The 20,065-nt window shown below is 47.8% G+C and overlaps 3 protein-coding genes across 5 annotated transcripts in view; 2 read left to right on the plus strand and 1 right to left on the minus strand.

Annotated features, from left to right (window-relative positions):
* Positions 1-517: 517 nt before the first annotated feature.
* Positions 518-6,738, minus strand: supt6h (SPT6 homolog, histone chaperone and transcription elongation factor). Its single transcript, XM_062526100.1, has one exon. It carries the CDS (start codon positions 6,600-6,602, stop codon positions 1,317-1,319), a length of 5,286 nt encoding a protein of 1,761 aa, XP_062382084.1. The 5' UTR covers positions 6,603-6,738; the 3' UTR covers positions 518-1,316.
* A 128-nt stretch (positions 6,739-6,866) lies between these two features.
* LOC134069946 (ADP-ribosylation factor 1) lies at positions 6,867-10,844 on the plus strand. The gene is made up of 5 exons (XM_062526104.1): positions 6,867-7,004; positions 8,043-8,198; positions 8,347-8,457; positions 8,623-8,747; positions 8,938-10,844. The coding sequence occupies exons 2-5, from the start codon at positions 8,051-8,053 to the stop codon at positions 9,097-9,099; spliced, it is 546 nt and encodes a 181-aa protein (XP_062382088.1). The 5' UTR covers positions 6,867-7,004; positions 8,043-8,050; the 3' UTR covers positions 9,100-10,844.
* Positions 10,845-10,994: 150 nt separating this feature from the next.
* grb7 (growth factor receptor bound protein 7) overlaps positions 10,995-20,065 on the plus strand; it is a 21,974-nt gene continuing 12,903 nt past the window's right edge. For 2 of the 3 annotated variants that reach the window (XM_062526101.1, XM_062526102.1), the window contains exons 1-4: positions 10,995-11,570; positions 14,678-14,818; positions 15,729-15,864; positions 19,777-19,933. In XM_062526101.1, the coding sequence (XP_062382085.1) occupies positions 14,700-14,818; positions 15,729-15,864; positions 19,777-19,933 (412 nt within the window). In that variant the 5' untranslated portion in view covers positions 10,995-11,570; positions 14,678-14,699. The remainder of the gene's footprint in view (positions 11,571-14,677; positions 14,819-15,728; positions 15,865-19,776; positions 19,934-20,065) is intronic. The other variant, XM_062526103.1, reaches the window with a different exon arrangement.

The following is a 20,065-nucleotide window of genomic DNA, read 5'->3' on the forward strand; positions in this document are numbered from 1 at the left end:
AGCTAAATCTGTAAGAAATTATACTTGGTCAAATATGAAGGCATATATTATGGTGCAGTTATGTATTCATGGGTTTCATCAGGTCCCTTTCCACAGGTGTATAAAATCAAGCACCTTGATTATCAATGCAGACTGCATGGTGCTTGATTAATACACCTGTGCAAAGGGACCTGATGAAACCCATGAATAGTCATTGATTATTTTGATAAAACTTATGCAAGTTAATTTCATTGATCAAGAAAACCTTCAGGAGTTTGACTTCTGACTACAGAACAATGAAATCATTTTTGGAGATTATTGCAGTAAACTACTTGTCTCTGCATGCTAGATCTTGGAATACTCAAATAAACACAACTATTGTTAATAGAGTTGCAAACATGGGATACTTCTCACAGTGCTGACCTGTATACATTCTGAGTGTTTATGTTTAATATCTGCTGTTAGACTACATTTTGTGCTCCTCCTCACAATACAATAAAATATTCACCTAATATTTAAATGACATAAAATACATCAATACTGTATATCAATTTGATTTATTGTAGGACAAATTCAATTCCTAAGTTACAGAAGAGTAACTGAATTTAAAATTCCGTAAGTCCTGAAATGAATTAAGAATAATAATACAAAAAGAAAAACAGCTGCATCACAAAAGGGCTACCTATCAGAATAGACACTGGTGCCTGTGGATACCTGAAAGTATTCTGATGCCATCATTATTACAACAACATTAACATCATTGTCATGTTTTTTTTTTTTTCTTTTCCTTTTCTTCCATTTTTGAACTCAGCTTTAGGCATGCCTGCTGTTGGATTAAAATGCTGTCGGTCACAGTGTTGAAAATATCTCAGATTTAACCTTACAACAAAAAAAAAGCAATGTAACTGGTATTTATCTTCAAGTCAGCATGTCACGGGTGTTGGTAGCTTGTCTGGACAATTGTCCTTCCACCAAAAAACAAACAGAAAGAAAACAAAAGAGGAAAATGAACTAAAATCGAAATTGAATACTTAACTAGGCTTCATTCATAAAGCTGGACAAGCCGACACAGAGGCTTTTAGTAGTATGTTGACACACATATGACTGAAAACATTTGTAAAAATACTATTGTTATGCTTTAATCCCAATTAGTCCTTTTGTTTCAGCACGGATGAGGGATGGGAGCATTAAAGGGATGAGAAGCCACTGCAGACCAAAGGGAGGAGGGAGGGAGGGAGGGAGGGAATGAGTTTTTTGGGGTGTGGATGGCGTTGTGGGGGGGTTCGTTGGGTGTTGCTGTCGGTGTTGGGGGTGACGGTGACCCTCACCCTCCGTCTCTACTGGTCTGTTTCGTCCAGCAGGGGCGTGGCGTCGCCGGCGATGGACATGGGCGTGCTCTCGATCATGGGGCTGGGCGAGGGTCGCGGGGTCATGCGCGGCGTCTTCTGCTTGCGTTGCTCCGCCTCCTTCTCCTGCCGCCACTGCTCCGCCATCTTGGCCCAGTCCACCGCCGTGTTGCTCTGCTTGGGCTGCGGCGGGGCCTGCTGCTGCGTCTGCTGCTGTTGCTGCTGCTGCGACGACGACTGCTGCTGCGGCGGCTGCTGCTGGTGGTGGTGGTGGTGGTGCGACGAGCGGCTGTGGGACGACGAGGACGACTTGGACGAGGCGTGGTCGCCGTAGGACGACTGCGGCGTGGCGCCCGGGTAGCGCGGCGTGGGCACCGCCTGGATCTCGGGCGTGATGAAGCCCGCCATGTAGCTGGGCGACGTCATCTGGTAGTTGGGCGTGGCCATGGGCTGCTGCGGCGTGGCGAAGACGTGGTATGCGCTGCTGCTGCCGCCGCCTCCGCCCGTGCTGCCGCCGCCGCCGCTGTAGGCGTACTGGCTGGAGCCCCACTGGGCCGGGGTGGTGTTGGCGTTCTGGCCCTGGGCCTTGACCGCCGCGATGGCGTTGAACATCTGCGAGGTCATGTTGGGCGGCAGGGCGCTGACCGCCCGCGTCAGGTCGGCGATGTTGATGTTGGCCGGCGTGGCGTTGACCGAGGCCGGCGTCTGCGTCCGGCTGCCGCTGCTGGGGGTGACGCCGGGCACGGGTTCGTGGTAGTGGTCCTTGAACCAGCGGAAGAGCCCGTTGACGGTGGGGAAGACGCGCGAGCGGTAGCGGAAGCCGTCGGGGGTGATGGAGACGTACTCGATCCGCGGCTTGCCGCGCGGCTGGTAGCCGAGGAGGAACTTGCCCGGCAGCTCTTTGCAGGCCGAGATGTAGTAAGGGATGAACGTGGGCTTCTCGCGCTTCGACTTGACCAGGATCTCCTCCATCTTCTTCCGGTTGCCGCCCTCGCAGTCCTGGAAGTACTTGTGGTAGAGCAGCTCGCGGGCGAACGCCGCCATGGGCTGGATGAACCTGGCCGTGATCTCGTCCAGGTCCTCGTACTCCTCGTTGTTGATCCACAGCTTGTGGCCCAGGCTGAAGGCGTTCTCCTTGCCCTCCTCGCGCACGTCCACGTGCTGGTAGATGCCCTCGCCCACCTTCCAGGTGAGCGTCAGGTGGCTCTCGCCCTTGCTGCTCGGCCGGAACACCATGTCGCCCATGTCCATGGTCTCCATCATCTTCTCGGCCTGCTTGAAGTTGATGTTGTGGAAGGACGGGTGGGCGATGACGCGGCGGATGTAGGTGGTCCTCTGGTTCTTCTTCTTCAGGTCCTCGTCCCGCTTCGCCTCTTCCGTCTCGGCGTCGAAGTCGTAGTAGACGTCCTTGTGCAGCTTCCACTCGTTGTTCTTGTCCATCAGGTCGGACGTGCGGCAGGTGAGGTCCACGCTGAACTTCTCGATGTCGATCTTCATGATGCGGCAGTGCACCGTCATGCCGACCTTGACCCGCTCCTCGGGGTGCTTCACGACCTTGTCGCTGAGGAACTTTGTCGGGATGAAGCCCATGACGCCGTTGTCCATGCGCGACCGCACGCCGATGGCCTGGCCGGGGCAGGAGCCGCTGTCGAAGTGGTTCCACACCTCGCTGAGCTCGGGGAAGTTGTCCTGGCGACAGAACGGGCACTGCCACAGGCCCGTCTCGTCGTTGCGGATGGCCTGGTCGTAGCTCTCGCCCTGCGGGCGTCGGTGAGCGATGCCCGTCACCACGCAGGTGATGAGCTTGCCGATGTAGAAGCTCTCCGGCGTCTCTTTGGTCAGCATGTTGAACACCTGCTCGGAGTTGGGCGACCGGTACTGCGCCCGCAGGTCCTTGTACCTGCAGCTGAGCTCGGCGCGGATGTCGTAAAGGGTGATGCCCTTGTTGCCGTAGCCCTGGCGCTCCAGCTCCTCGGCGAAGGCGTCCAGATCGAGGTCTTTGAGCCGCTCGGGATTGTCCAGGATCTCCTCCAGCGCGCCGGCCGGGTTGGCGTCCTCCGCCGACTCGTCGTACTCCAGCGCGTCCACGGCCATCTTGCGCGCCCACTCGTACGTCTCGGGGTGGACGCGCGAGCCGTCCAGCACCTCGATGTAGGAGTCGGTGCTGTCGCCCAGCGAGGCCGTGTCGATCTTGATGAAGCCGGCGCAGTTGATGAAGACCTTGGGGCCCATGTGGCACATGGTGACCAGCTGCGTGCGGTTCTCCAGCCGGGTGTTGTTCTGCTTCAGGATCTTCAGCAGGTGCGAGCCCTTCCTGGGGCCCAGGCCGCAGATGTACTGCACCAGGCTCTGCGTGTACGGGTGAGCGATGGCGCGGTTCACGTCCACGCCCACCTCGTTCACCCGGTTGATGAACTCGCGGTAGAGCGCCGTCAGGAGCTCGTCCTTGTCCACCTGCTCCTGGAGGGGGTGCAGCTTGAGGCAGAGGATGTCGTCGTCGCTGCTGCACACCTGGGCGAACTCCACCAGGGGGTCCTGAATCTGCCGGGCCACGGACACGGCCTGCCGCAACAACGGCGGGTAGTCGCGGAAGTCCGCCTCGGACTTGGTGCTGTTCATGTAGAGCGTCGCCAGGTCGTTGTTCACGAGCTCCACCCCGACGGCGGGCAGGGAGGAGTCCTGTTCCAGCTCCTGCAGCGTGCGCTTGATGTCCTCCAGTATCATCTGCGAGTCGCGGTTCTCAGCGGTGACGGCCACCACGTGCGGCTTCTTGCTGAGGAGGAACTTTTTCAGGTTCTCGATGTCGTTCAGCTTCTTCTCCCGCTCGTCCTCGTTCCAGGCGTTCCTCCTCTTCAGGAAGTTGGGCAGCCGCAGGAAGTCGATGACCTCTCCCTCGCCGTTGATGAGGCAGCAGAACACCGGGTTGTCCCTGCCGCCGGCGTAGGCCACGCCCAGCACCCGGATGCCCTTGCTCTGCGTCTCGTCCATCAGGTCGTCGTCCTCCTCCATCTGTTGCTCGGGACGATAGGGCGCCACTTTCAGCCAGTTGCACAGCTTCTTGCAGCACGACCGGATGATGTGGTCCTTAGCCTCCGTGATGAGCTTGAACTTGAGCTCCTTGGTCATCTGCGGGTACAGGAACTGCTTCAGGGCCTGTTCGATGGCCATGGCACGCTGCTTGTTCCACTCCTGCACCTGGTGACTGAACTCGTCCCTGTAGTAGAACTGCTTGATCTCGTCGAAGTAGGTCGGGTCACCGCCGTAGCCGCTGACGCCCATTAGGTCGATGTTGATGTCCATGGTAAGCAGGCCTTCTTCCTCAGCCTGGCCCATTTTCAGAAACTGTTCTCCAGTCAACTCTTTCACAGGCTTGTTTTTTAGGTATTTGAAAGAGTAGGCATAGTGGGCCTCGTCTATGTCCTTTTTGCCCTTTTTGCTGGGTTTGATGTTGATCTTTGCCCTCTCCTGGAAGGTCTGCCTGATCACATGCCTGACTAGAGGCTCGCGGGCGATCTGGAGGCCTACCATGTAGCGCGCGGCTTCCAGCACTGCCTCTGGTGTGCTGAACTGCGCGCAGATGTAGTCTTTGGCCAACTCCAGGGGCTCGGCGGGGAACTGCTCTGTCTCGTGCCGCTGGTAGCTGTCACGCAAGTTCTCACCGAACTGCTCAGGTGTCAGACCGAATTTCTTGGCGAGTCCGTCGAGACCAACTCTTTGACAGATGCTGTACATGTCTCTGCGGGTGGCCATCTTTAACACTGGGCCCTTATGTTCTTCCTCCTCCTCGATCTCCTCCTCCTCCTCCTCTTCCTCGCCGTCCTCATCAGTAATGATTTTCTTAATCTTTGTTATTTTTTTCTTCACAGTTTTGGCTGCATTCTGCATCCTAGGGATGTCCTGCCCGTAATACAGTTGGAAGTGTTGGTAAACGTCTCTGAGTTCGTCAAAGGATTGGACGTCTTTGAGTCTTGTCAGGTCTGCAGTGTCCAGTGGGCGGACCGCATCAGCCAGTGGCTTATCGGGATCAGCAGAAATTTGCTCAAACTGATACGACTGCATTTTATTGAAGAGCCGGGTTAGATTCTCCTTACGTGTTCTCAGGTGAGTCCACTTTGCATCCCACTGCCAGACTTTCCACAATGCGTTAATGTTTAGCTCCGGCTCCACATACTCTTTTCTGTAGAATGCAATAAAGGGTACCTCGAAGTGCTGGTTCCTCATGAAGTTCAGGGCCTCTTTAATCTTGCTGACAGTCTGGGGCTGTTTGTAGCTGAAAGTGGGGTTTGAGCCGGGGTTCAGGTAGTCTGTGCTGTCTTGCATTGAGATGGTGGAGTTAGAGAAGGCGTTTCTGAAGATCCACTCTGCCTCCTCCTCTAGCTCATCGTCCTCAGCGGGCTTCACAGGAATGGTACGCAGCTGGAATCTCTCTGGCATGTCTGTGCTTCGGATCTCATTGTCCTGGTCTGTCATGTGACTGCTCTCCAACTCACTAGGCTCATAGACGTCAAAGATGCTGCGGCGACCCGTTTTCCTCTTCACCTGCTTTTTGGGCCTGTCCCAGTTCTCATCCTCCTGATCATCCTCCTCCTCTTCACCCTGGTCAAAAGGCTCAGCATCAAAGTCAGAGTAGTCAAAATCGCCACCAAAGATCTCCTGGGCTTCCTGTAGGGCCGCATCTGTGTAGCCCGAGAATTTCTTGCCTTTTTTCTTTCTCAGTGGCTGGCCGTCATCATCCACTATAAAGTCATCAATGTCGGATTCTTCATCCTCTTCTTCTTCCTCCTCACCTGCATGAGCCAACTGCACATCCACTGGCTCGCCGTCCTCAACCTCCCCATCACCGTCTCCATCACCAGTGAAGATTTCATCAGCAATTAAATCCTTCTCATCGTCCTCCTCGTCATCGTCCATGTTTCTAAGACGTTCAAACCTCTTTTTTCTTCTCTTAACTTTGACACCCAAGTTCTCTTCAATGAGATCGAGGTCATCTTCGTCCAAGTAATCATCATAGGTACGTTTCTTACGGCGACGGACTTCTTCACCTGAATCGCTGCCGCTGCCACTGCCTGCAGGACTACCTCCTGGTTCTTCTTCATCATCGTCGTCGTCGTCGTTGATGAGCCCGCGCAAGTTTCCACGCTCATCTTGATCTTCTGCATTTTCCTCTTCTTCCTCCTCATCATCCTCTGTGAATTTCTGAGTCTTTCGAGGTTTCAAGTCTTTCTCCTCAAACTCTTCCTCCGACTCTTCAGCCTCACTCTCTATGAAGTCGGACATATTAACTTTTACTTGCACTAACTTCTTTACAGTGAAATCTGTTGTAATCCTTTGGATTTTGACAAGAAATACGCCAATTTCTTTTACAACAGTCCGCAGCGTTGAACAAACATGGCAGCCTAAAACGCGTTTTGTTTTCGATGGGATGATGGGATATTTCCGGGATATATGTCACTCCATCTAACGGCATGCGGTTGGATAACATTTTGAAAAGGCGGGATATGCCCCCACTTCGATTGTTTGATTTGTGCAGAGAAGTCATTAGTCATCGTTGGATTGGGTGATCGGGTATTATGGGTGGAGTTTACAAGACCGGTTTCTTCTGAGTTGTGCGATACGCCATTTTGAAGTGACAGAGAAATTAGCGGTGAATCAGAAGAGTCGAGAAGCCGCAATTTAAAGGTGATTACAGGAAATCATGTATTATACTGTTTATCCAGACAGTTGTTAGTATAAATGCATTATATGTCGCTAGTGGAATTCTGTCGTTATCTTTTCAATAGTCTTCAAAACTGCTAACCGCATATGACGCGATACCAGTCAGCTAACGTTGGCTAGCACTGGCTCTAGAATGGCACTGAAGTGGTTAGCAACCAAGGTAGCCATTCTGGTTAGCCGGCTATCTAGGAAGCTTAGGGTGGTGTTAAACGATTGCTAGAATGAGACTCGAACGACAACTTGAAAGCTCTTTCCTTCAGACCTCACTATCTGTTGAAATTGACGTCGTGATAAGTGTTGTTAATGTCAAGCTTTGTTTTTGTAAGATGTGCTCATCCCAGAGCAGATGTAGGGTAGTTCCACATCAGCCACATAGCAAGCAGGCTATTTAGCGCGTAACGTTAGCCTCCCTTGCTAAAACTCTAGAAGAAAACTTTGCAGGGTGGATGACGTTAGCATTTGGTTAGCTAATGTAGGAAAACGAACATAGCTACCAATTTCATTCATACCAATGCGATTGGCTCATGTAGACCTTTACATTCGTAAGCAATTGTATGTGTAGTGTCATGAACTGATTAACACTTGTGCTCATGCTAAACTTTAGCCCAGCTGATTGTTGTAAAATCCTAGCTAGGTTTAACGTTAGCCTTTTCGGCCTGCGCTTCCTGATAGCCTTAGTGACCAACATATGGTGGATTAACTTTGAATGGCCGTAACGTGTAGGGAGCAGTCAGGTGACAAAGTCTAGACCTGTCGTCCTAGGCTAACGTCTGTGTCTATCTGTACGTAAATGATATCATACAGAACCGTTGATAAGATGACATTATTGTCCTACTGTGGAGAGGGATAATTGGACACGTTAACATTAGCTACTACTATTGTGTTTACAATTATCGTAATGATGTGTGACATCTTAGTAAACGCCCGTGTGGAATGTAACGTCATGTTGGTAATTGTTTTGTGGGAGAAAAAAAAATCTCATATCCTTTCTCTCTCTCTCAGTTGTCAAGATGGGAAATGTATTCGCGAATCTCTTCAAAGGCCTGTTTGGCAAGAAGGAAATGAGAATCCTGATGGTCGGGTTGGACGCTGCTGGAAAGACTACCATCCTATACAAACTTAAACTAGGAGAGATTGTCACCACCATTCCAACAATCGGTGGGTACTTCTCTGTCTCAGATGGGAGCTTCGAATACGTGAACGCATTAATCTTGCCATTTTAATATCTGATAGATGGGAGTTGTTGATAGGGTTGCATTTTTATGCTCATCTCATCATCTCACGTCTCTCCATTTCTGTCTCCCAGGTTTCAACGTAGAAACAGTAGAATACAAGAACATCAGTTTTACAGTGTGGGACGTCGGTGGGCAGGACAAGATCCGGCCACTGTGGCGCCACTACTTCCAGAATACTCAAGGTTGGTAGAGAGACACTCGGAACGCTCAAGATACCTTTGCCATTACCCGAATATCATTCCTCCCTCCTGTAATAATCAAATGTCACATGTTGATAGTATTAATCGTACCTCGTCATTCCTTGGTCTAGTTTTGACGGTTCCTCGTTGTGCTTTCTCTCAATCCAGGGCTTATTTTCGTGGTCGACAGCAACGACAGAGAGCGAGTGAACGAGGCACGGGAGGAGCTGACGAGAATGTTGGCCGAGGATGAGTTGCGTGATGCTGTGCTGCTTGTTTTCGCTAACAAACAGGTAACACGATCAGAATCCACCACACAGTCACGCCTGCATATGTAAAACCGCAATATTCCACAATACCTGAATGATAAAATACCTGTGTTGGCCTTGGAGGATGAAGCGTTATAGTAACGTCATCGAAGTGTAAGGTGAAACAGGGCTTGAAATAAACACGTCGTTAATGATGTTGTTGTTGTTGTTGTAGGACCTGCCGAACGCCATGAACGCAGCGGAGATTACAGACAAGCTGGGCCTGCACGCGCTCCGCCACCGCAACTGGTACATCCAGGCCACCTGCGCCACCAGCGGGGACGGCCTCTACGAGGGCCTGGACTGGCTCTCCAATCAGCTCAAGAACCAGAAATGAGCCATTCCATTAGTCTGTTTGTCTCTTTGTATGTATGTATGTATGTACGTATGTATGAATGAGTTTCTTTGCGTGCATGTGTGTGTGTATGTATGTATGCGTGCGTGCGTGTGTGTATGTATGCAGCACTTGCTCAAGCCCTGACTGGCCATCCCATTTCCTTTGCTCCCAAACCCATCAGCTCCCACTGATCTCCAGTGTACAGTCAGTCTGGCTGTGGTGCACATAAGTGTGTGTGTGTGTATGTGTGTTTCAGACCTGAGGATGTATGTTTATTATGACTGTGTGTGAGTGTGTGTGTTTGTGCGGGAAGGCTATGCCTGTGTCTGTTAGCTGGGACTGGGAGTGGGGAGTGGCCCTGGCGTGCCTTTGAAACACTTCCTCTCCTCGTGTGGAACACCTCCGTAACCCTTGACCCCTGACCCCCGACCCCAAACTGGCCCGATGCACGGTTGCCCCGACCCAATCCCAGCTATCCACCTCCTCCCCACTCCCTCCCTCTATCTCTGTAAGCATGGTTTTCATAAGGCAAAGAAAGACCCAGGATGCAAAACTAATGCTGGGCTTCTCACCAGATCCGTACAGTGCTTAACTTATGTCGTTGGTGTGCAGGTTGCATGGATAGTATTTTGCATTTATAAACGCATTGGCTTTGGTTTATGTTGTGCTCCTGTGGTGTTTATTCGGAAATGGGCCCCACTTAATGTCAAGGTAGAAAAAAAAAGAAAAAAAAATCTCCATGGGTAACCTGTATCAGGTTGGAAGCAAGATGTGAAAGAAAGTTATTTATCATCCTTGATCATTCTTTGCGTAGCCTGAAAATCATGCAAGTGGTGAGCTTTCTAGTTCTCCCCACTGAAGTCTGTCACCGTAATCCTACCATGCAGGGTGGTAACTCTCGCACATCGACACTACCTTTTTTTGTTTGTTTGATTGATTGATTTGTTTTGTTTCCGTTTCATCCGAGAGAGACCAACCAGCACAGCACAGCACAGCACAGCAATGGGGGCATGTATACTACCTTGCCCCTCACCATCCCCTAACCTCACCCCCGACCCCACCCCCCATTTCCTTATCTCGATTTGGTTCCAATTAAAAAAAAATCCTTAAAACATCACACAAATGTCACTCCATGGTCATTTCCCAAATTTTGAAAAACGAAGAGATAGCATGTGACTTGACTCTGTATAACAAATTGAACTGAGAACATTTCAATGTCCGCTGTTCTGTGTTAGGCTATGAACGCAGAAGGGCGTTGCAGAGGCGGATTTCAAATCGTTACGGTGTTAAGCAGGCCAGCTCGCCATTCCAGCAGTTTTGGTTGTCTGTAAAAGAGTTACATTACAAGAAAACCAGCAACATCCAGAGGCTACAACCATTGCTCTTTCCAAAAAAGAAAAAAAAAAAAATGTTACATCGTCGTTTTTTGTGTTTAATATTTACATTTTTTCCTCTTTCTTTCTTTTTTTGTTTTACTACAAATGTTTGACCTAACAGACTAGGGAAGTGTGGGCATATCTTGTGTATGGGTGACGCATCAGGGCCTACAGCGGCCAGTGAGACTTTCTGTATGCAAGATGATTCCAACGTGAACTCTTTACCCCCCCTCAGTAAAGAGTAGACCGTCGCCCACTGAGTCTCCTGATATTCTTTTCAATGAAGGCACCAAAATTTCAGTCGTACAATGAAGGAATGTTCTAGAGAGAAGTGTGGTGTGGTGACGATAAAATAGACTGACAACGAAAGCGTGTCTGTGTGTGTCATGATTTCCCATTCTATTACATCACTTGAGGAAGTGCTACTAAGTTGCCATGGTTGCCTGACTTGCAACATGTCCTGATGTAGGGTGCATGTAAGACAGAAAAAGGTTGAATGATAGTCGGTAGTAGGAGCATTTGATGCAGACATTTTACTTAGCCACTCATCTTTAAAAGAAAATAGGCCTATATGTTTTATTTCAGTGAATACATGTTTTGGTAATAAGTCAACATACCCAATGCAAAAGTCAAAGATCAGTTGAAACAAGTAGTTTTTAACATTTAGGATGGGCATTAATTAATACATATCCTAGGGTATGGCCACATATTTAAATCAATCTTATCATTTGACACGTTTTGAATCCTAGCATAGCATGGTTTACATGGTGAGTCAGTGACAAATCAGTCTGTAGAACAAGCAATGCCATTTTCAAGCCTTGTGTGACGCAAGGCAGGCGTTATTTTATGACTTCAAGGTGCGGTGTCAGCCACGTTGTCTCCTAGGCACGCTTTCCTGTAGTTTGCAGCCCCGTGTCAACCTTTGGGACGCACCTGCAGAAGCTGTGGCCCCGCCCACGGACCGGCGGGGTGTGTTCAGTTTTGACCGGTGAAACTTCTGACAAACTTATGAGTTGTATGAGAAACAGGATATCCACCTGATTTATGCTGCTGGAGCAAGTTGATAAGGACAAAGTGGGCTACCATAAAGAGACGGTAGGCTATGTTACTCTTGTTGCTAAATGATTTGATGAAATGACGCTTCTGGCACACCAGTCAACAAAAAACAATATGGTCAGATATTTGTGTGATCACACGGTTTTATAGCAGTAACAGCCTACAGTAGGGCTAATGATTCGAAAGTCCTGTGTTATTGAAACGTTGCTATTGCTATTTTGATGGACGACCATAGGCAATGCCTAGCCTGACAGAAGGTGACTTCTCAGTGTAGGCTAGTGAGATTGTAAGGACACAGCGTTCCTTCATTCCCAATTTTTGCTTCGCCTCTTCTCCTTCAGGTTAGTTTAAAATTGTAAGTTCAGGCTTCATGTCCTCAGTCACAACAAGGGCAACGCGCACGTGTAGACTATGATCTTATCGCTTATCAATAGGAATACATCAGTCAGTCACTTGCTGTGCATGCTCAGCCTGGTGCCGTCATTTGAATGTGGTTTGTGCATTTCAAACATGGGCTAAGCTGTCTGTCTCTCTGTCTGTCTGTCTCTCTTTCGTTCTTTCTGTCTCTCTCTCCCTTTCTTTTGCTTTCTCTCTCTCTCTAACTCCTTCACTTTCTCTCTCACTCTCACATGCACATTTGATCATCTTTGGTGATAATGGAATTACAATAACCTATTGCCATTTTGTGTTTTATTTTTAAGTCAGCCTGTAGGTCTCTTCCCTGTGTGTGTGTGTGTGTGTGTGTGTGTGTGTGTGTGTGTGTGTGTGTGTGTGTGTGTGTGTGTGTGTGTTATAGTTTTAAATTTAGATGTGACCTAGCTGACAGACCCAACAGAATACCTTCATTTGCATCTCGAATATGTAATCGGCCTTATTGTTTGTTCTGCTCTCCCTATGCCAGACAAAGACTTGCGTCACAGTAATATGTTAGTCCTTCACAATCCCTGGTATTATTTACAAATCATAATGGAGCAGGGCTTTTCTCATAGCCCTCAGTCCAAACACTGGCTCTCTGACACATGAAACCACACATGTACTGTACATACACTCACACATAAACTATGATTTTAGGCTACTCTCTTCCTCTAACCTACTTCTCTGACTATAATCAGTAGGCTATAGGTTGAATGTATTAGCTCGACAGAAGCCGAATCGCAATTGGACCGGGCTTGAGTCTGACCCAGACCTGTTTTTGGACTGAGCTGGTTTCTGGGTCTTTGTAGTTGGCTTTAGGTTTAGAAAGGCACCACCTGATACACGGGTGCAGTTTTTGCTCTCGGCGGCCACACACACACACACACACACACACACACACACACACACACACACACAAGCAGCATAAAGGGCCTTTATGTGGCACTGCCAAATAAAAGCGTCATTATGCTGGTGCTGTTTTCGACCCAGACACAACGGCACTTACCTCACCCTGATCACCTAATCCAGGCTATTACTGCCTCCCAGTCCTGCTGCTTCCAGTCGGGAGGAACACGTCATCCTACGCTAGAGTGTTCACGTAGGTGTTTGTTGTTTGTACATGCCCGTTTACGATAGCATGTGTACCGAGCGCGTGCCTGGTGGGGTAGCAGAGGTGTTGTTGTTGGTTTACGTGTGATGGGGTATAAGGAGATGCTGTGTGTCAGGTCAGAAACCAGAAACTGCAGTCAGTCAGCAACGTTCAAGTCAAGCAATGTGACAATGTCTCCATGGGTGACTGATTTTGAAATTAATTGCAGACAGCATGTGTGGCTTGGAAGAAATGTGCGTGCACATACATACACACAAACGCGCACACACACACACACACACACACACACACACACACACACACACACACACACACACACACACACACACACACACACACAGAAAAAGTTCACAGTCTATGAACTGAACTAATCCCTTTTCAGGTGTTGACACAGATGGGAAGATATACTGGTTCTCCCGTGATGTGGCTATGCCAGTGTCTGTGTTGTTTTGATTCTTTCATCATTACCAAGATGACTGTACTTTTGAGAGAACAGAAAATAAACTCTGTGCTTTTCCTGAGAAAAAGGGTTTGTATTTATTCATTCGTGAGAGCTGACTGTGTACTTGTCCCAGGTGTGTGTTGTCTCAAGTGCAGTTTTCAAATCAGTTTTCTGTTCTGTGCCATAACCATAGCGTGTAGCTACTTCTAAGGGATATTCAGGAAATAAAAAATAGCAGGTACAAGGGACAACATTCCTTTCCATTTGTACTTTATTTGATAATGGATACATTTCCTGTGTTTCAAGATTGTCTGTCTGTCTGTCTGTCTGTCTGTCTGTCTGTCTGTCTGTCTGTGTGTGTATCCACACACACACACACTTTCCTCATTCCTCTTTCCTCCTTTGCCATCCCTCCTTCCTTCCTTCTCTCTCTCTCTCTACTTCTTTCTCTTTCTCTCTTGCATCACTCTTTCCCTCACTTATTCTCTTTTACTCTTCCCTCTATCCCCTCCTCCTCCCCATCCCTCTCTCTCATACTCAACTAGCTTTATGGGCATGACTGTTCATGAACAGTGTTGTCGACAAGTGGTTTATTAAAAGCAAACATTTAACCAAGAAAGGAGAAAGAGAGGAATAACAACAATAAACAAACAATATTGCTAACTGGAAGCTTAAAGCAACACTAAAGCACTGGCTTTGCAAATAACAATGGCCACAGACAAGGGAGAGTGTGTTGCATGATTTTATAAAAGTATGATGTATTGCGACATCGAAGGAAGTGAATTTTGTAGTTTCTGTGTATCACCTTCGAACTATAGATCCGCTACCCGATCTGGTAAACTTTCATTGTGCGGTTATAGCCGAGGACTGCAATGCTAACTGCAGAAGTGCCATTCCCCCTGTTACGAGTTGATTAACCACTGAAATGATTTGGGGAACATTTTTTAAGGTACAAAAACTCTTTTGGGTAGCTTTAAGACAGAAATCAGATACAGATTACACATAGATTATGTGATGATGTATTTAAACGTTAAATCTTACAGTAAATGGAGAACTGCTGTCTCCCCCTCCCCACCTCTCTCCTCGTGTGTGTGTGTGTGTGTGTGTGTGTGTGTGTGTGTGTGTGTGTGTGTGTGTGTGTGTGTGTGTGTGTGTGTGTGTGTGTGTGTGTGTGTGTAGCTCAGCGGAGCTGTTTTAGGGTATGGGTCCAGATGAGATGATGTCACATGGGTCCACCCTCTCCCTCACCTCCCTCACCCCCCTCATCCCCCACAGCTCCGCATCCCTTCGCCGATCATCGCCCCAGAGTATCCCGCTCAGGTATGACTACGCACACACACGCACACACACACACACACACACACACAAACACACATTTTGATCGCTGATACCTCAGCATTCCTCCAGAGCATCCCTCTCAGGTACACACACACACACACACACACACACACACACACACACACACACACACACACACACACACACACACACACACACACACACTGCCCGTGGGCTAGAATAGTTCTCTATGCAGGGGGCTGTTCCCTGTGGTTTCAAACACAACACCCGGAACATTCTAGAACCAAACCAATCAATGTCAGTTATTGCACACACACACACACACACACACACACACACACACATACACACACAGAGACACACACTTTGATCCCCACATCTCAGCTCCTCTACACCTCTCCTTACCTCATAATATTTATCTCAAGTATGAATACACACACACACACACACACACACACACACACACACACACACACACACACACACACAGTCATTACCTCATCTGTTCTTTAGTGTCTGTTATCCCTGAGGAGTGATTTCACTTCCTTATTCATCATTTTCTTTCTTTCCTTTCCCTCTGATCTGTGTCTCTCTATTCATTTGATTGATTATTATGGCTTATTAAATTGCTCTCACTCACTCTCTCGCTCATTCTCTTACACACAAGCCAACCTGTATGCATTGCACACACACACACACACACACACACACACACACACACACACACACACACACCTCAGCAATACAGTTTTATTGCCTTATCTGAGTGTGTTAGTTGTCCTTCATCCATAAAGAGCTTTATGATTATTTTATTGATTCAGATTAGCCACGTTGTCCACATTCAACCGTTTCCTCCATGTCACTGAACATTTTGGACATCCTTTGTTTGGGATCTAATTACGGAATGCCTACACATCCATCTTTATTCCAGATCCAGAAAAGAGACCAAGGCCACGCAAGCCCCCAGCATTCCCAATCCCTTCCCAGAACTCTGCAGTCCCTCCAGCTCCCCCGTCCTGATCAGCTCGTCGATCGGAAAGAGTGCTCCGTCCGAAAAGGACTGTCATGTAAGTTCGTCATTTGTCTTGTCAATTACAGTCATTTCCAGGACAGTGTTTTATGCCATTTAAAAGAAACAAAGCCATATTAGTATCATATTAACTGCCCCGTGTAGGCGTGTATTGACCTCATAGCTTAAGAAGTTTAGCAAAATCAATGTATAAACCACGGCTAATAGTTGGGAAATTATAGTATAGCTGTTTATTGTTTATTTTGACTATTGCATTGTTATATTTGTGTGTCACATTTATGTAAATGACATTAACGTAAACATAAATATAAACAATATCTGGATCTTGACCTTTGACCTCGTCCTCTTTGTGATTGGCAGCTGTTCTGTCGGCGAGACTTTCATTTGCTATGATTAGGCGCTGCAGTACATTCAATCAGTAGCAAAACACACCTTGTAATAGCACCTCAGAGCGTAAATAAATCATGCTTAAGTCTGAGCAGTCAGTGACGCCACCCTTTTTCTTTTGAACGTTGCATAAATGAGGTTGAACTCGGTTTCACCCAGTACAGGTTGTAAACAGCTATGTGGTCTCGGTAGACTGCGGTCACAGGCACGTAGCCAGGTGGTGATGTCAGTGGAACAGGCTACTGAATGCAATAAAACAAGTTCCAGACAATGAAAGTACACAATAATATACAATTGCAGTACACAGAAGTGGCATTACTGATGAACATTGACCCGTCACACGTTTGTCATTGTTTTCAGATTAGTAAATGAGGTTATTTTTATCCAATTTCTCACCTCTCTGTTTTGCTGTGGGCCTTGCATGGGGTTGTAATATGGGTGTCTGTGGCATGCAACCGAATTTGAAAGGGTTAAATATTATTGGAGTGTGTGGTACACCATATTCTGAAACGTTAGTATTTGCATGTTGCAGTGGTCTGACTCTGTGTACTGATCTCGAGGTTCCGAGACATGAAATACCTGCTAGCCCATCCTTACACACACACACACACACACACACACACACACACACAGATCTGCCCGTGGGCTAGGATAGTACTCTATGCAGGGGGCTGTTTCCTGTGGTTTCAAACGCACACCTGGAACATTCTAGAACCAAACCAATCAATGTCAGTTTTCTTTTTTTTCAATAAAAGCACATGTCTCAACAGGGAGTTGCTAAGGGAATGTCGCTAAGGGAATGTCGCTAAGGGAAAACACTGCCGATGCGTCCTGTTTCCTCAGATGAGATATTTTTAGAAGGTGGTGATATTAGTTGTGGTTGAAACCTTCTCATCTATGCATTTTAAGAGGAAAGACATCACTCTGCCAACAGGTTTTCTGTCTGAGATTCTGACAGGCCTAACACGTCTGGGATTGTGTGATTGACAGCCTGGCCGGTCGCTCGCCTGCTCGCTCCTCCGTTCCGGTCCCACTGGTTTAGTGGCGACTGGAGAGACACCAAACATTGCGTCGACGCGCGCCACAATATAAACCCGACTCGTGTTTCCAAGACAACCGCCACCTCTCTCTGATTTAGTTTCGGCAATTTGTTTTTTCTTTTTTGTATGGTGTTGATTTCCTTTTGAGCTTCTGCATTTATCACAGTTTTTTCTATTGTTATTGTCTCTTTCTTTCTTTCTTTCTTTCTTTCTTTCTTTCTCTCTCTATACTCCCCCCTCCTCTCAGTGATAGTCATTCTGTCAGATTGTTTTTCTCATCGTCACCTTCACTCTGGCTCATTGCCCATCTTTTGCAGGAAAACAGATCATATTGAAGCAGAACACTACTGACAAGGGGAGGGACTGCGGTACTAGAGAAGAACTGGCTTTGTGTTTGACTTTTAAAAACATTTTAAATGTCAAAACAGTCCATGTCCATAACACTTTCACAAGCCATGAGTATGACCAATCAAAATGGAACCGATTAACCCTCGTCTACCCTGCCAGGCAACACCGCGTAGAACATTGTCCATCTACTCAATCCACATATAATTAATGTAGAAGTTTCAATTTCAATTTCACTTATAGAGCGGCAAAACATTGCACATGTCTCATGGCGCAGAGCTTACAGAGTGTTAAACATTTAAAGAGAGCCTGTGAGTAACAGGGGCAAGGAAAAACTCCCTAGAATTGGAGATACATACAGTATAGGAAGAAACCTCGGACAGATCCACGACTCAAGGGCCCAACCCATCTCCCTAGGGTCAGTTAGAAGTTGAACATATCTATGGACCCTTTTGATCTGTCTTCAAAACTAACCCAGAGACTTTGAAATGAAAATGAGTCAGACTAGCATAATGCTCTACAAAATGTTGACTTGATTTTTTTTTTTTTTTTGTCTGTCCCCAAGGTAAAATTAGCTCAACGTTCTGTGCCACCAGAGATGCCTTATAGACATGTTTGTTTATGAAGTTGAAAGGGCCTGTTGCGTCCTTCCGTGACCCTGCAGGAGAGAGTCTTAGATGAGCTGGGTGGTGTAGACAGACTTTAGTTGAAAAAAGTGCGCTCATCCAGGAGCCAAAAAAAGTTAAGATCCAAAAATGTGAAGTAAAAGTAAAAGGTCCGCACACTTGCTCTCACTCGGTTTGGTTCAAGTCTGAGGAAGAGCCATGCGTCTCGAAACCTGACTTGAATTCTTTTTTTTAAAGATTATTTTTTGGGCTTTTTATGCCTTTATTTGGACAGGACAGTAGAGAGAATGACAGGAAGTGAGTGGGAAAGAGTCGGGGTGGGATCTGGAAAGGACCACGGGGCGGGAATCGAACCCGGGTCGCTAGCGTACGGTGCAGGTGCCCCAGCCAGTTGCGCCACTGCCGGGGCCTCTGACTTGAATTCTGATAAACTAAGCCAAGTGAGAGCAAGCGTGCGGACCGTTTACTTCATTTTTGGTGTAAACAGACAGACTGCCAGACACAACAGCAGCAAATGCGTGTGGACGGAGTGAGAGATGGATGGATGGATGGATGGATGGATGGATGGATGGATGGATGGATGCACGGAGGCATGGTTGAATGAATATTCGAGAGTGATAAATGCCCTGCGATGGATTCTTGGCTTGGACTGCGCTTGTTTGTCTGCGACACCTACCTGGCTCGTAGCCAGTGTGTGATGCCTCTGCGTGCGTGCCGTCTACTTACCTGTCAGACAACCCTCAGGCACCGGTTGCCCCCGGGTTACCTTGACGGCGAAAACAGTTATGACTTGCTGAAAATAATTTATGCTGGCTCAATTGGATCTATGAATGTACGTCATCTACACAATAGGTTTTTGTCCTTGCATGGATGTATGCACATATGACTGTGGCCAAAATCCAGTATAGCTTGAGAGAGGTAAAGCCCCTCTTCTTGCCAAAGATAGTGCCTAAGTTGTTGTCATGGGGCAGCCCTGGCCTACTGGTTAGGGCTTCGAGCTTAGAGGGTTGCTGATTCGTTCCCCTGACCAGTCCACGGCTGAAGTGCCCTTGAGCAAGGCACCTAACCCCTCACTGCTCCCCGAACACACACACACACACACACACACACACACTTGAGCAAGGCACCTAACCCCTCACTGCTCCCCGAGCACACACACACACACACTTGAGCAAGGCACCTAACCCCTCACTGCTCCCCGAGCACCGCTCTATGAAGGCAGCTCACTGCTCTGGGCTTAGTGTGTGTGCTTCACCTCACTGTGTGCTGTGTGTGTTCACTAACTCACGGATGGGATAAATGCAAATCCCTCGTAGACACAAGTATACATGGCCAATAAGCCTGATTTGATTTGATTTGATTTTTGAAGTTTTAGCTTTGAAGTGTTTGTTCATTCTGATGAGAGGAGGGAAATGTCTGTGGAGTGAAATGTCATGAATGAGAATATCTTCAACTGCTTATATTAATGCTCTCTACTGACTCTTTGTGTGTGTGTGTGTGTGTGTGTGTGTGTGTGTGTGTGTGTGTGTGTGTGTGTGTGTTTGTGTCCAGGCTGTTCGAGTATATGGTGAAGATACCCTGGGCCGGACGGTATCCGTGTCATCAGGGGCAACGGCGCGGGACGTGTGTCATATGATGGTGCAGACGGCCCACTGTAGTGACCAGGAGAACTGGGCCATTATCGAGATCCACCCCGACCTAGGCCTGGGTATGGCTGCGTCTAGGAATTATTGTGTGTGTGTGTGTGTGTGTGTGTGTGTGTGTGTGTGTGTGTGTGTGTGTGTGTGTGTGTGTGTGTGTGTGTGTGTGTGTGTGTGTGTGTGTGTGTGTGTGTGTGTGT

Source organism: Sardina pilchardus, chromosome 22 (genome assembly GCF_963854185.1).
Source record: "Sardina pilchardus chromosome 22, fSarPil1.1, whole genome shotgun sequence".
Classification (NCBI taxonomy): Eukaryota; Metazoa; Chordata; class Actinopteri; order Clupeiformes; family Clupeidae; genus Sardina; species Sardina pilchardus.

What these genes read in the sequence shown, in the direction of transcription:
- supt6h (XM_062526100.1), bottom strand. Translation starts at nt 6,602, where the DNA reads ATGTCCGACTTCATAGAGAGTGAGGCTGAAGAGTCGGAGGAAGAGTTT.
- LOC134069946 (XM_062526104.1), top strand. Translation starts at nt 8,051, where the DNA reads ATGGGAAATGTATTCGCGAATCTCTTCAAAGGCCTGTTTGGCAAGAAG. An exon ending in CACCACCATTCCAACAATCG is followed by an intron (nt 8,199 to 8,346) that starts GTGGGTACTTCT and finishes TCTGTCTCCCAG; the next exon opens with GTTTCAACGTAGAAACAGTA. An exon ending in TTGTTTTCGCTAACAAACAG is followed by an intron (nt 8,748 to 8,937) that starts GTAACACGATCA and finishes TTGTTGTTGTAG; the next exon opens with GACCTGCCGAACGCCATGAA.